The sequence below is a fragment of the Oncorhynchus nerka genome, linkage group LG3 (assembly GCF_034236695.1).
Source record: "Oncorhynchus nerka isolate Pitt River linkage group LG3, Oner_Uvic_2.0, whole genome shotgun sequence".
In the NCBI taxonomy this organism is placed as follows: domain Eukaryota; kingdom Metazoa; phylum Chordata; class Actinopteri; order Salmoniformes; family Salmonidae; genus Oncorhynchus; species Oncorhynchus nerka.
This window is the reverse complement of record NC_088398.1, coordinates 4,375,112-4,388,853: the sequence shown is the minus strand read 5'-3', so window position 1 is coordinate 4,388,853 and position 13,742 is coordinate 4,375,112. Positions and strand designations below refer to the sequence as shown.

Sequence of the window (13,742 nt, the reverse complement as noted above, 5' to 3'; positions counted from 1 at the left end):
TCAGCAGAGACCTTTTTGACAGAGATCATATCCAGACAAAATGCAACCGCCTCCAACAAGCATTGCGAGGACTTGTCTCAGTCACCCACTCCAAGGTCACCAGAATACGAGTCAATATGCATAGATCCTGACTCCTCTCAGACCATCCGTTTCCAATCAGAGAGTTCCATACGTACATCAAACAGAGGCAAAGACGATGTAGCACCGGAGGCCATTTACGCCCAAGTGACTAAACGGGCAAAAAAGAGTGAGATGAAGGTCACTATACGGCCTGAGATTCCAGTACTGCAAATAGGATCAAATAAACAGTCTGTCAAACAGGAAGAGGAATGTCCCACACACACGACCTGCCTCAAGGACTCACCCAGCTCACTCACAGATCCCACCGCTGACACCAACTCTCACCCAGACTCTCAGCCCCAGCCTGGTGACTTTGTGTTCTCAGAGATAATGCCAAAAAATGGCCTCCTTCTTTACCAAACATTCCCCAGTACAAAAACAGAGGAGGACGTTTCAGAAGGTCCAGCCTTACCTGTAAGAGAAACACAGAGAGTCAGAGAAAGGGTCGAGCTCTCAAGACAAGCTCAAGTTCAATCTTTATCTCAAGACAGTGTTACTGGAGGAGTGGAAGAATCTGAAAAGAAACCCTGTGATGATGAGTCACCTATTTATGTAGATGAGAAAGAGAGCAGGGGTCAGAATAATGTTGGGGAAAGGAATTGTGAGAGAATGAAAGGTGATGCTGAGGTCAGAGATACAGGGCAAGGATGTCAGAAGCAGGAAGTTGTTGATGACATTTTACATGACTTAACAACAGAGACATCAGAAACAGATAGAGCATGTCAAATTGAATCTAAAGATCACAAGGAAGAAGGGTCAGAGAGTTCAAAAGGTTGTGAGAGTCAAATGAAGAACACATCACATTCAAATCAAATCAAATCAAATTGTTCTAATGCTCAGTCACATAACCCAAATGTTGAAAGCTATTTACAAATCAACAAACAGAATTCACAGATCAACCAAGAAGGAAGGTCAGACCCAAGTCAAAAGAGCCCTGCAGCCGTTCCCACCACCCCAGACTGGGACCCATCCTCTGACCTCTCTCTCTCCACAATGACCCCCTCAGACTCATTCCTTTCATCTTTGACCCCCAGTTCAGCCGACTGTCTGACCCCAGGTGACCCGTGTGTTGGAGGTGAAGGACCAGGTGGTTGGAGGGTGCTGGGGACAGAAACCCCCCACAGAGACTCTGCCTACTTCTCTGACAGTGACTGGGAAGGGGAGGGGCTTAGCAGGAAGAGCAGTGATGGACTGAGTGTGACCAGACCCGGCAGTGGACGAGGCGGAGAGAGGGGGACGCTGACAGGAATAGAAGAGAAGACAGAATTAGAGGATGAGGGAGAAACAGGGGGAAAGAGTCCCTTGAAGATGATTTCAAATAAGGGAATTGACATTGAGAGGGAAAAGGAGACAGTTCTTGAACAGAATGCTCATGTGCAGGATATCTCTCAAAACAGTGATGATGGATATAAAGACATGTCAAGTATTCAGGAGAACTATCTCAGTCTGAAAGAAGTAGAACATAAAACAGGGTTAGAATCAGAACAGAGAGAAGACTCTGGAATGTTCCACAATGAGAGTGGAGAGTCAGATGAAAAGGGACTAGTCCATCCGGGACTCCTGTCTGATAACTCACAGACCAAGGAGAACAATGAGTTTATAGCTAAGCTGTTCTCTAACTTAGATGATGCACCTCTCAAAGGGTTCTCTTACAATGATGGAACTCAAATTTGTAATCATTACACAGAAGGTGTGATTTCTCATGTGGAGTCGAATGATTTTAGATTCCATGACTCCACAGACAAAGTCTTGACATTGCCTTCTAATAGTACCACTAAGACAGAGTGTTTGAAAATAATATCTGCCATTCAGACAAAGGATAACAAACTTGAGAATGAAGAACTCCCAGGTATTGAAGATAGAGAAAATGATAATTCCATGAAAGACACTACGGATCCAGTGACGGCGTTACATGGCGACCATGATAACAGAGAATCCAGGCTATCTAGGTTCTACGGTATTCAAACCAGCGAACTCAGTGACGATATTCCAGTAGTACTGGATCCCAACGACGGAGAGAGCACCAATGACGAAGAGAGCAAACTGGCCTCTTCTTTCTGGGCCGAGGGGGTCACTGAGGTGTCTGAAAGAGAAGACGGACAAGATCTGGAGATTCAACACACCGACGCCAATGAGCTTGGCCTGAGAAACTTGTGTTACTCAGAGGAAAGCGAAGACGAGAGGGCCAAGGCCAAATCAGAGACAGAGAAACAGCTTGCCGCTGGAGAGCTGTGTAACGCCATGAAGGAGAAATCTCCTCAGAGAGGACCAGTGACGGGGAGCCAGAGTGGGTCTTTGAGCAGGGATGGATCTGCTGAGACTGTGGACAGGGAGTCATCTAAGGATCTGGAGATGAAGGCTAAAGAGCTGTGGAACACTCTGGAGGAGGGGGAGGGGAGAGGGGGAGGAGTGGTGAGGGGCGAGTTCGACTGTCACCGTTTCCAGCAGGGAGACCTGCACCTGTGGCCATCGGAGAACGACCAGTGGGCCTCGCCGGAGAACAGAAGCCAGGAAGCTGAACTCGGATTGGAATTCTTCTCAGCGTTCGGAAAGACCTGGGAGGAGAGGGAGCAGCTGGTGGTAGGCCGGGAATGCTGGGAGGCTGAGGAGAACGATGAACTGGCGGGGAGTGAGCCTCATCCAGCCGTCCTCCAAGATAACGAAGATACTTCTAATGACGAGAGGCAGGGACGGGTAGCCTACCTGGAAATAAAGGGAGAGTTGTCCCAGAAACAGGTTATCTCCAGTAGCATTGACAGTCAGCTATCCCAGGCACTGGATGTACAGCAAGAGGAAAATATAGAAAATCCAGATAGGTTTGTGATGATGATGTTGAAGGTGAGCAAAATGTTGAAGGTGATCAGCTAGTGGTTGAGGTGGAAAACCGAGAAATCCCAGAGCATGAGACCAATGCAAGAGGGAGGGAACAGTTCAGGTCACTCACTGAGATGGGTGGAGACAGTGAAAGTCAAACTGCATCTCTTCTAAACAACTTGGATGGAAACATTGCTCAAGATGAGGGAAATCAGAACTTCAACAGGTTGAATCATCTCAGTGAAATCCAAATGGAAGAAGGGGCAATGGCTGAAAATGACATAGAAAAAGAACAGGACTTTGAATTAGACAACCATCTTGCTCCCACAGTAAAGAGTATATATTTGGGTGTATCTATCTGCCTTACTGGAGTACCACAGGTAGATTTATCAGGATTAAAACATATTGAGCCAAGCATGCATTGAAGAAGCTGACTCTACTCGCCAGCTTGTGGGGAAGGACAGAGAAGGGGGAGTAGACATTGTAACCACAGGTGAGGATTTGAGAGACATATCTCTTCTATGTGACCTGGTGTCTTATCCCAATGATAATGACTTGGAGGATATAGCCTCTTGTACAGATCTGTCTGGTTCACATGGAGACAACTTTCAGTTCAGTTCTGTAGACTTTCCCAGCCCTCCTCCTAGCATAGATCTTGATATGCAAGAAGACAGGTTGCAGAGTTTAGATGATTATTTTCCTAGTCCCCCACCTTCTGTCATAGAAATAGAAGACGATCAGGGTCTTATAAACCTTGATTATTTAGGCTCAGATTTCATTACCAGTGCTGAGAGAGACCCAACAATGCCCCCCACTCCTCACACTGATATCCCAGAGCCGCCCCCCTTACCACCTGCCACAACCCACAGCAGAGGGATCTCTGCAAACCTCGACCTTTCACCTGTACATCCAACACTTCCATTATTCTCAGGTGAAAGCCAGAACCAGAGCCGCCTCACATCAAACATATCCGAGGATGACAGAAATAACCTGTCCCAGAAAAACACAACCACCACACCACACTTCCGTCATTCCTCCAGAGTCCCCTCAACACCATCCCAGAGCTGTTGATCTCTGAGTGGAAGGATTTGGACGAGGAGCCTCTGGAAGATTTTGAGAAACTGGAGCAGCTGTGTTGCATATCTGGGGATGAGGAGGACACCCTGGGTGACCTCTTCCTGGGGAATCTGGAGCTGTTGGAGTCTATGAAGAAGACGCCTGAGCAGAAAGCTAAGGGTTCTGGAGAGAGCGATAAAGGTGAAGCGAGATGTGGGACCTCCATGCCTGAGGGGAAGAGGAGAGTGGAACTGAAAGAGGAAGTTGACGGAATCTCTGAGAGCGCTGACTGGCTGGCCAGGTCGGTTCCATCGGCGGTCCAGGACGTCCCAACTGGGGCTAAACTACAGTTCCCATCAGCCCTTTCACCATGTCATTCTCCTGACTCCAAGGACCAGAGGTCACTTTCAAAGATGCCCACTAAAAATGGCCTAATGATGCAGGTGAGCATTAGTCTTGCATTTTAACCCCAAGTTGCACAAATTTGTAGATGTATGAAAGTATAAGCCTACACAATTTACAATATCCATTTTCCTGATACCCCTATTATTTTCTTCTGTTTCCCTTTCTTCAGGTGTGTGAGGAGAGACTGCAGTTCTCGCTCTGTGAGAATGTTAAAACAAACGTCCTCCGGGGGCGACAGTGAGCGACAGCGTCATTCTCCACCCATGGGGAGACCAGCCCTTAGATGGGGGAGGAGACACAGTCAGTGTGAAGGATGTAGGAAGGTATGCTCTCTCTATCACAGGAGGTTGGTGGCACTTTAATTTGGGAAGAGGGCTCGTGGTAATGGATGGAACAGAATCGGTGGAATGTCATCAAATACATCAAACACATGGTTTGATGCCAATCCATTGGCTCTGTTTCATCCATTATCATGGGTTGTCCTCCCCTCAGTAACCTCCACTGCCCTCTATGTATTTTGAGATTTATTCAAACTGTTGTGTTGAATGATGGCAGGCAGACAGATAATAAAAGAAGAGATATTTTTTTCTGTTCTTAGCGAAGAGGAGCCGGACACCGAACCCAATTCTGAACCCCAGAGTGAGTCTGATGCGACTGACAGTGAATCACTGACTGTGATCCAGCAGCCAGAAGTTACACCCCCTCAGCCTGTGGCAAACCAAGCAATGAAAGGTACCTCCAGACTTTTTTTTGTGAAAATGTGCATGAATAGGATGCATTGTTGACATTCACCCACTCTGCAGGTGTGTAAATGACATGTTCTAATGGATAGATTGGTGCTTTCTGACACCATCTTTCATGTCTGACTTTATCTATTCCTCTCTTTTCTTTCACAGCCAAACTGGCTCGCCTGTCCCTCTCCCTCTCCCTCCCTCCTCTCCCTCTTGCTCTCCCTCTCTCCTCCAGTCCCAAGGGAGGGTTCAGGGAGGGCGGGCTACACAGAGACAGGAGTGGGAGACGGAGGGGTGCGTCCCCAGGAAGTGACCCCGATGAGGATGAGGAAGAAGAACAGGAAGACGAAGGCTCCAGGAGGGTGATTGTTGTCACTGAAACAGACGTTGGCAAAAGGGTGGGGCTCAGGAGTCTGCTGAAGTCGCCAAGGGAACCGATAGACAAAGAGAAAGACAGAGGGAGAAACGTGTCCTTTTTTGATGATGTCACTGTCTATCTCTTTGATCAGGTGTTTGTTTAGTTTTCCCCCCTCATATATTGAGTTCCATGTTACTCTTGGGCTTTTAACACTTTCACTATATTGGATGTACATGTACTGTCTCTGCTCCTTTTCAGTCCCTGACTCTTCCTCTCTGTTTCTGAAACAGGAAACTCCAACCAGTGAGCTGAGTAGTTCCACCTGCACCAGTCCAGCTCCAGCTCCTAACAAAAGCACTAAATTTGATTTACATGGTACGTACTACGTATGCATGCATGTTACTATTAGAAACAATATAACGGTCCTGTACATCATTCCCTTCTGAGAGCCAATAGAAAGCTTTTGATAAAATTACTACAATAACAAACACCCATTGGACAGCTCCCATCTGATCCCCACCCATTGAAGTTGAGAACCCCTCACACCAACCCCTTTTCAAAATATGCGCCCCCAAAATGTATCTCTTGTAATTATCCCCCACACGCTGTGACAGGGGGAATGGAGTGGGGACATAAATCTGGTGCTCAACAATGCACGTCTAAGATGTGTCTTCCACCCTGTCTCCAGAAGCCGTCCGCTCTCAGTCTCTCCCACTGATCGCTTCATTTCACAGAATAATGAGAGTTTTGGCTGATCCCCTCTGGGTGTTTTGAATAGACTGTATATAGAAAAGCATCAACACCAAAATAATCTACTTTCATGATCTCTGTCAGCCTGCAGAGTTAAACAGTTGAAAGCTTTGCAAAGAGAGAAAGTTTATTTTTAACTTGGGAGTGTGGGCCTTATTGTGCTTCGGTTCTACAAGAGGATGTTTGTACACACGTATAGAGTATATTAACTAATGATATACCATTTGTGTAATGATTTTATCGTACATATATATTTTTAATAACATTTACAGTTATATGCTTTTCTTTATGTTTTGTGTTGCAGGGGTCAATTTGATTTCATGAAATGTGTTAGAATGTATCCCCTGAATTCAAATAGTATTTACTCCAACCCTAGTACAGTGTGTTTGTGTATGGCATAGTTGTAGTATAGTAATTCCTTATTTCCCTTACTTACACCATGCTCCTGTCTTTCTACCAGGAGCAAACAGCAAAGGCAAAGACTCCAAAAGAAAAGGGGACTTGTCAGTCAAACCGAGGTCGCCCGTGGGGGCCAACCCAGTGACATCCTCGCGTTTTACCGTCAGCCCAGCCGATGACCCCCACTTGGTGTGAGGCAGGGTTCCGGAATCCTCTGAGTTGTTCTGTAACCCTCAGAACAGGAACCTTCTGAGAGTGGCCAGTGGATTCCCCCCCAACCATAACCATTCTCAGAGGCTATTTTTTTAATCGATCAGGCAACGGAAAGAAAAGACCCCCGTTCTAAAAGCTGGACACATTCCAGGTTTAACCAGCTACCAGTCCTTGTACGAGAAAGGTTGTTGATATAATACTCCCTTTGCCACTGTAACCTAGGGTCGATTTATAGACACTGGCTGGAAGTGGTTGATGGCAAAGGCAGTTTGTCCTCGGTGAAGAACAGTCTGGAGCTTTGTCAAATCTGAAACGGATTGACGGCTATGCAATGGGAGTCATTGTGTACCAGCTTACCTTCTCTTTACCTGCTTTTTCGGTTGTCTTTACCCAGTATGTACTGGGGGATGCACTTTCTTTTAGTCATGTATCTGTCTATGTGGAAGCTTGGATTGAAATCTTAACTTTGTAAAAACGATTTTCATTGCAGTCAGTCATACTTGTAGGCAGCAGTTGGGGCCAGAAAACAATCTTAACTCCTGTATTTGAGAGTACTCATTCAACATTTGTATACAAAAAGATAGTGTATACAATATAATTTTAGAGCTGTTTAATTTAGATGTATTCTTAGACTGCACGAAAAGATGAAAACAAGCTATGTTTCTAAAATACTTTTATTCTAAAAGACTATGTGTAGCTATTATTTATTTTATTTATTCATTATTTATTAAAACAATATTTCCATGCTTTGTAAATATTGTTTATTTATTTTGGTGCAATTAATTTATCTCTCAGAATTGTTTGGGACAAAATGCATCTAAGTAATAGCTTCTCAATTTAATTATTCTTCATAACAAATAAAGCAAGATATTTTCCCCAACCCCCAAAATGATTTAGTATAATTTCATGTCTTTATAACTGCCATCCTGTGCTTAACTTATGTCCTCAACTTGTAGGGTTTCCCAAACTGGGTCCTGGGGCCCCGACGGGTGCATGTTTTAGTTTTGTCCCAGCACTACACAGCTGATTCAAATAACCAACTCAACATCAAGCTTTGATGATTTTAATCAGCTGTGTAGTGCTGGGAAAAGGGGGGGGCAGGACTGGGTTCGGAAAACCCTGCTCTAATATATATAGAACATGTTTCATTATTTTCTAATATGATTCAATGTATAGTTGTCTTGTCATAATTTGACTTTGTTTGAGGACAATGATAGCATGATAAAACGGAAGCTTCTCATCGGTAAATATCTCCAAAAGTTCATGTATTTGTTGATTTACATTCATTTTCTACTAATAGCAACCCATCATGCAGTCAAGCTCCAACTAGTCCCTTTGTTTAGTCTGTTTCAATATGTTTAAAACCTGTACTGTTTAAAGAATGGGTTTCATGGGATGCTGTATAAAACCAGGGGAAATGAAAACAACATAAAAACTGTGAAACATTTATTGAACTGTTTGATGAAAATAAATTGTACTGTCTTATATTCTTAAATCAGAGTATTCCTTTTGCTGTCAAAGGAGACTGGACTGGTGTTCAATATTTGTTTCTGAAATGAAGGATCAAACTACTGTATTATGTAGCTAACAATGGATGGCTTAATAAGGGATGTTGCATAACAATAGCTAATCTTATTTCCCATCCCCCATCTCTGGTTATGGAGGCCTGATGCTTATTATGAAATTGGGACCAACGGATGGTCAATAATGGGTGAATAACTCATCTCCAAAATACTCTACCCAAAGTAAATCACGGAATGTCTAGCCATTGAATATAGAAAGCATTAAGACTGGAAATATGAGTGAGATAAAGACCATTCACATTTATCCAGGTCTGATACTGGCCTATACTACGGATAAAAACAGCAGTTCCCATAAAGCCTTGCTCAAGGCTCAACGTTACAAAAACATTGGATTATTTATGGTGATGCCTTTCGTCTGCGACTCGCTTTAGAGGCGACGTTGATAGCATAAGCAAATATTTTTAACGTCGAACGCATTTCGAAAGTTGCTGGATTTGTAGAGTTTCTTTTGACGGTAGGAGTTTGGAACTCCGAAGGTAAGTTCTCATAAGTTTGTGCCGTATAATTTCAGCTAACTTGCGAACGTTTCCCTGTTATTTAACTAGCTAGACTTAGCTAGCTAATTGCTGTTATAGCCACGGTTATCCAGCGAGGCCAGCTTTTAATTTTTATTCAACCTTTATTTAACTAGGCAAGTCAGTTAAGAACAAATTATAATTTACAATGACGGCCTAACCGGACGACGCTGGGCCAATTGTGCACCACCTTATGGGACTCCCAATCACGGCCGGTTGTGATACAGCCTGGACTCGAACCAGGGTCTATAGTGACGCCTATGGCACTGAGATGCGCCACAGCTAACGTTAGCTAGCTACAAATTAATCAATTAACCATAACCAATTGTTTTTATGGTAAAGATTATAAATTAATTTAAATTAACCTAAGTCATTTACCAATTGTTTTTATGGGAAAGATTCTAGATTCTCACATTTCCCCATTTCACACAGCCTTGTCCCACATTGTTGTTCCTTTCCTGCAGATGTCTCTGGCCGATGAGCTCCTGGCTGATCTGGAGGAGGCGGGGGATGAGGGGGAGGATGGGCTGTACCCGGGGGAAGAAGGGGAGAGTGATGGGGAGGCAGGGGAGGGACAGGTAGAGGGAGGTTTGGAGGACATTCCAGAGGAGATGGAGGTGGACTACAGCGGAGCTGAGAGTGTCTCGTCCATCGCTAAACTACGCAACAGCAAACAGGTCAGGACAGTGTGTGAAGCTGCGTGCAGTCAATATACTAGAACAGGGTTTCCCAAACTGGGTCCTGGAGCCCCCCGTGAGAGCATGTTTTAGTTTTGCCCTAGTACTGATTCAAATAACCAACTCGGCAAGCTTTGATGATTTAATCAGCTCTGTAGTGCTAAGGTAAAAACCAAGAGAAAACGTGCTCTCAGGGGGGGCCCAGGACTGGGAAACCCTGTTCTAGAACATATAAGCTATTTCAAGGTTTCTTTTGAAAACCCACAATTTGTTTTTTACAGTTCTCAGAGATCATGGACAAAATTGCAATCTATGTCGAGAAGCAGCGCAAGAACTCTGAAGGTGACTGTTGACTGTTTCTATGTTTTTGTTGTCACATACAGCGGATAGGGTTGTTTTACTTGGTCAGTTACTTTGCCAACGCTCTAACCTCTAGGCTACCTGGCGCCCTATTGAAGACACAGCACTTCTATAATTGGCTGTTTGGATGTCTCGTTCTGTGGTTTATGTTCCACTCAATACAATGGATACTGATTCTACTTCAATGGTTTCTGATCCTCCATCTTGTGGTTTTACTGACTCTCCTCTCTTCCCTTTCTCTTCAGTCTCCGGTCCGGTGGAGGCAGACCCAGAATACAAGCTCATCGTTGCTGCCAATAACCTCACAGTAGAAATTGAGAACGAACTGAGTGAGTCCACTATGTTCATAAGTGATTGTATCAATATGCTGCTGTAATTTGCTTGCTTTGCGTTATGTCTAACGGCGTCTTTGTCTTTGTCAGACATCATTCACAAGTTTGTACGTGACAAGTATTCTAAGAGGTTCCCTGAGTTGGAGTCCCTGGTGCCCAACTCTCTGGATTACGTCCGCACTGTCAAGGTGAGCTGATGTTAGAGGAGGATTCTCTTCCACATCAAAATGTCTACATTGTTTTAAACTGTTGTCTACTATTCATGTCCCTGCTGTTGGGCTGAACACCGTGTGTGTAGGAGCTGGGGAACAACCTGGACAAGTGTAAGAACAACGAGAATCTGCAGCAGATCCTGACCAACGCCACCATCATGGTGGTCAGCGTCACAGCCTCCACCACACAGGGGTAAGAGCAGGGACAAGTCACAGCCTCCACCACACAGGGGTAAGAGCAGGGACAAGTCACAGCCTCCACCACACAGGGGTAAGAGCAGGGACACGTCACAGCCTCCACCACACAGGGGTAAGAGCAGGGAAGAGCAGGGACACGTCACAGCCTCCACCACACAGGGGTAAGAGCAGGGGGACAGGGACGCCACAGCCTCCACCACACAGGGGTAAGAGCAGGGACACGTCACAGCCTCCACCACGCAGGGGTAAGAGCAGGGACATGTCACCAGGGGTAAGAGCAGGGACAAGTCACAGCCTCCACCACAGGGGTAAGAGCAGGGACACGTCACAGCCTCCTCCACACAGCAGGGGGGTAAGAGCAAGGACACGTCACAGCCTCCACCACACAGGGGTAAGAGCAGGGGGACAGGGCACCACAGCCTCCACCACCACACAGGGGTAAGAGCAGGGACACGTCACAGCCTCCACCACACAGGGGTAAGAGCAGGGACACGTCACAGCCTCCACCACACGGGGGTAAGAGCAGGGACATGTCACAGGGGCATCACAGCCTCCACCACACGGAGGTAAGAGCAGGGACACGTCACAGCCTCCACCACAGGGGTCAGGGGGTAAGAGCAGGGACACGCCTCACAGGGGTAAGAGCACGCAGGGGGACAGGGCGTCACAGCCTCCACCACACAGGGACATCACAGGGGTAAGAGCAGGGACACGTCACATCCTCCACCACACGGGGGTAAGAGCAGGGACACGTCACAGCCTCCACCACACAGGGGTAAGAGCAGGGACACCTGTGTTGATTCAGTTGGAGAGGTCCACCAATGGGCCTGATAACTTACAGCCTCCACAATGGGTAAGACAGGGACATATTTTGGTGGAGCAGACATTTACAGAATGTTCAGATAGAAATATGATCAATAGACCTTACATTATCTACACAACCGTGAACAGTAACATCCATTTGGTTGCAGACCACCTTTCCATCTCAATGAGGTTGTAATATCAACATGACTTGTTTCCAGGACGATGCTGGGTGAGGATGAACTGAAGAGGTTGGAGGAGGCCTGTGACATGGCGCTAGAGCTGAACCAATCAAAACACAGGATCTATGAATATGTGGAGTCCAGGATGTCGTTCATTGCTCCTAATCTGTCAGTCATCGTTGGAGCCTCGACCGCAGCCAAGATCATGGGTCAGTGATTATAAGGATTTAGTTTTTTATATAATTTACAGGATTCTCCCAATCATACGGTCGTCTTCCTCCCTGTGGTGGTAGGTATTGCTGGGGGCCTGACCAACCTGTCTAAGATGCCAGCCTGTAACCTGATGCTACTGGGAACCCAGAAGAGGACCCTGTCCGGGTTCAGCAGCACCGCTGTGCTCCCACACACCGGCTACATCTACCACTGTGATGTGGTCCAGACTCTACCCCCGGTCAGTGCACCACACTTGGTGCTGTGTTCCCAAGAGCTTTGTTTGACTGTGGCGTTACCTAAGCTAACAAGAGTTATCCCTGTGTTGTAGGACCTGAGGAGAAAGGCAGCACGCCTGGTTTCAGCTAAGTGCACCCTGGCATCCCGAGTGGACAGCTTCCACGAGAGTGCAGACGGCAAGGTGAGAACTGGAAGAGGGAAGAAAGGGGTAAATAAACGTCTGTTACATATTAACTCTGGTGTTATTCTCTCTGTGCAGGTGGGCTATGACCTGAAAGAGGAGATTGAGAAGAAGTTTGATAAATGGCAGGAGCCTCCACCAGTGAAGACTGTCAAACCCCTGCCAGCACCGTTGGACGGACAGAGGAAGAAGAGAGGAGGGCGGAGGTATTTACTTTAGGGATGTGTAGATAGCTGGTCCTGAGGTGTCATTTTTTTCCAAAGTGCAATGTTAAACAGTATTGATGGTCTCATTTTTTGTCTGTCCTTGTCCAGGTATCGTAAGATGAAGGAGCGTCTGGGTCTGACAGAGATCAGGAAACACGCCAACAGGATGACCTTCGCAGAGGTCAGAACAGCAAATCTGTCTTTCAGGACAGCTGTTACTATATTTTACTATGTGTAATTACAATAAATATGTATTGGTCTTTTTAACCAACCACCCTCTGTCTCTGTTTCTCTCAGATTGAGGATGATGCGTACCAGGAGGACCTGGGTTTCAGTCTGGGCCAGCTGGGGAAGTCGGGCAGTGGACGCGTCAGACAGGCTCAGGTCAACGAGGCCACCAAGGCCAGGATATCCAAGTCCCTACAGAGGAAGCTGCAGAAGCAGAACATGACGTACGGCGGCAGGTCCACAGTTGGCGGCAGGTCCACAGTTGGCAGCAGGTCCACAGTCGGCGGGAGGTCCACAGTTGGCGGGAGGTCCTCGGTCAGAGACAACTCCTCAGGAACAAGTTCCAGCGTAGCCTTCACTCCACTACAGGTAGGCCTAATTGGTTTTTGTTTTCACATGAAAAAAAAGTTACACGTATTTTATCATTTCAACAAATGAAGCACTTCATCACCAGTAACGTTAGCATTTACCAGCCGGGGTGGCCTCCTCGTTTCTGTTTGTTGTGGAATTGTACTTGAACTGAACTCTGTGTTCCTCAGGGACTGGAGATCGTGAACCCGCATGCAGCAGAGAAGAAGGTGGCTGAGGCCAACCAGAAATACTTCTCCAACATGGCAGAGTTCCTCAAGGTCAAGAAGGAGGGAGAAGGAAAGTGAGGAGTACACATAGGATTTATCATACACATCCACACATACACACAGGAGAGACTGATATACAGACATACCAACTTGTATTTCAAAATGAATGCAGATGGAGTGAAATGCATTCACACTGACTGATTGATCAGGCGTCATTGCATAACCATGGGGAGAAGATCGACCATGACAGTGAAGAAAAATATATTGTTTAGATTGTATATTTGTTTTAGAGCATGTTGTGCTTTTTTTCTTACGTTTTGACTCCATTTTAATAAAATGAAACTAATACTTCCTTAGTCTCATTACTGAAAAGTGATTTCGGAAAGTATTTAG

General features: G+C 45.9%; 2 protein-coding genes across 2 annotated transcripts; both read left to right on the top strand.

Moving 5' to 3' along the window:
- The first annotated feature begins 3,955 nt into the window (after positions 1-3,955).
- Positions 3,956-8,327, top strand: LOC115147109 (serine/threonine-protein kinase LMTK3-like). Its single transcript, XM_029689125.2, has 6 exons — positions 3,956-4,433; positions 4,565-4,718; positions 4,994-5,127; positions 5,292-5,635; positions 5,775-5,859; positions 6,695-8,327. Exons 3-6 carry the CDS (start codon positions 5,121-5,123, stop codon positions 6,826-6,828), a joined length of 570 nt encoding a protein of 189 aa, XP_029544985.2. The 5' UTR covers positions 3,956-4,433; positions 4,565-4,718; positions 4,994-5,120; the 3' UTR covers positions 6,829-8,327.
- Positions 8,328-8,806: 479 nt separating this feature from the next.
- prpf31 (PRP31 pre-mRNA processing factor 31 homolog (yeast)) lies at positions 8,807-13,700 on the top strand. Its single transcript, XM_029689100.2, has 13 exons — positions 8,807-8,905; positions 9,409-9,621; positions 9,903-9,963; positions 10,227-10,310; positions 10,404-10,501; positions 10,612-10,718; positions 11,746-11,915; positions 12,000-12,157; positions 12,248-12,337; positions 12,416-12,543; positions 12,652-12,724; positions 12,841-13,140; positions 13,311-13,700. The coding sequence occupies exons 2-13, from the start codon at positions 9,409-9,411 to the stop codon at positions 13,425-13,427; spliced, it is 1,599 nt and encodes a 532-aa protein (XP_029544960.2). The 5' UTR covers positions 8,807-8,905; the 3' UTR covers positions 13,428-13,700.
- The last annotated feature ends 42 nt before the right edge of the window (positions 13,701-13,742 follow it).

What these genes read in the sequence shown, in the direction of transcription:
- LOC115147109 (XM_029689125.2), top strand. An exon ending in CTGTCTATCTCTTTGATCAG is followed by an intron (nt 5,636 to 5,774) that starts GTGTTTGTTTAG and finishes TTTCTGAAACAG; the next exon opens with GAAACTCCAACCAGTGAGCT. An exon ending in CACTAAATTTGATTTACATG is followed by an intron (nt 5,860 to 6,694) that starts GTACGTACTACG and finishes TCTTTCTACCAG; the next exon opens with GAGCAAACAGCAAAGGCAAA.
- prpf31 (XM_029689100.2), top strand. Translation starts at nt 9,409, where the DNA reads ATGTCTCTGGCCGATGAGCTCCTGGCTGATCTGGAGGAGGCGGGGGAT. An exon ending in ACGAGAGTGCAGACGGCAAG is followed by an intron (nt 12,338 to 12,415) that starts GTGAGAACTGGA and finishes CTCTCTGTGCAG; the next exon opens with GTGGGCTATGACCTGAAAGA. An exon ending in AAGAAGAGAGGAGGGCGGAG is followed by an intron (nt 12,544 to 12,651) that starts GTATTTACTTTA and finishes GTCCTTGTCCAG; the next exon opens with GTATCGTAAGATGAAGGAGC.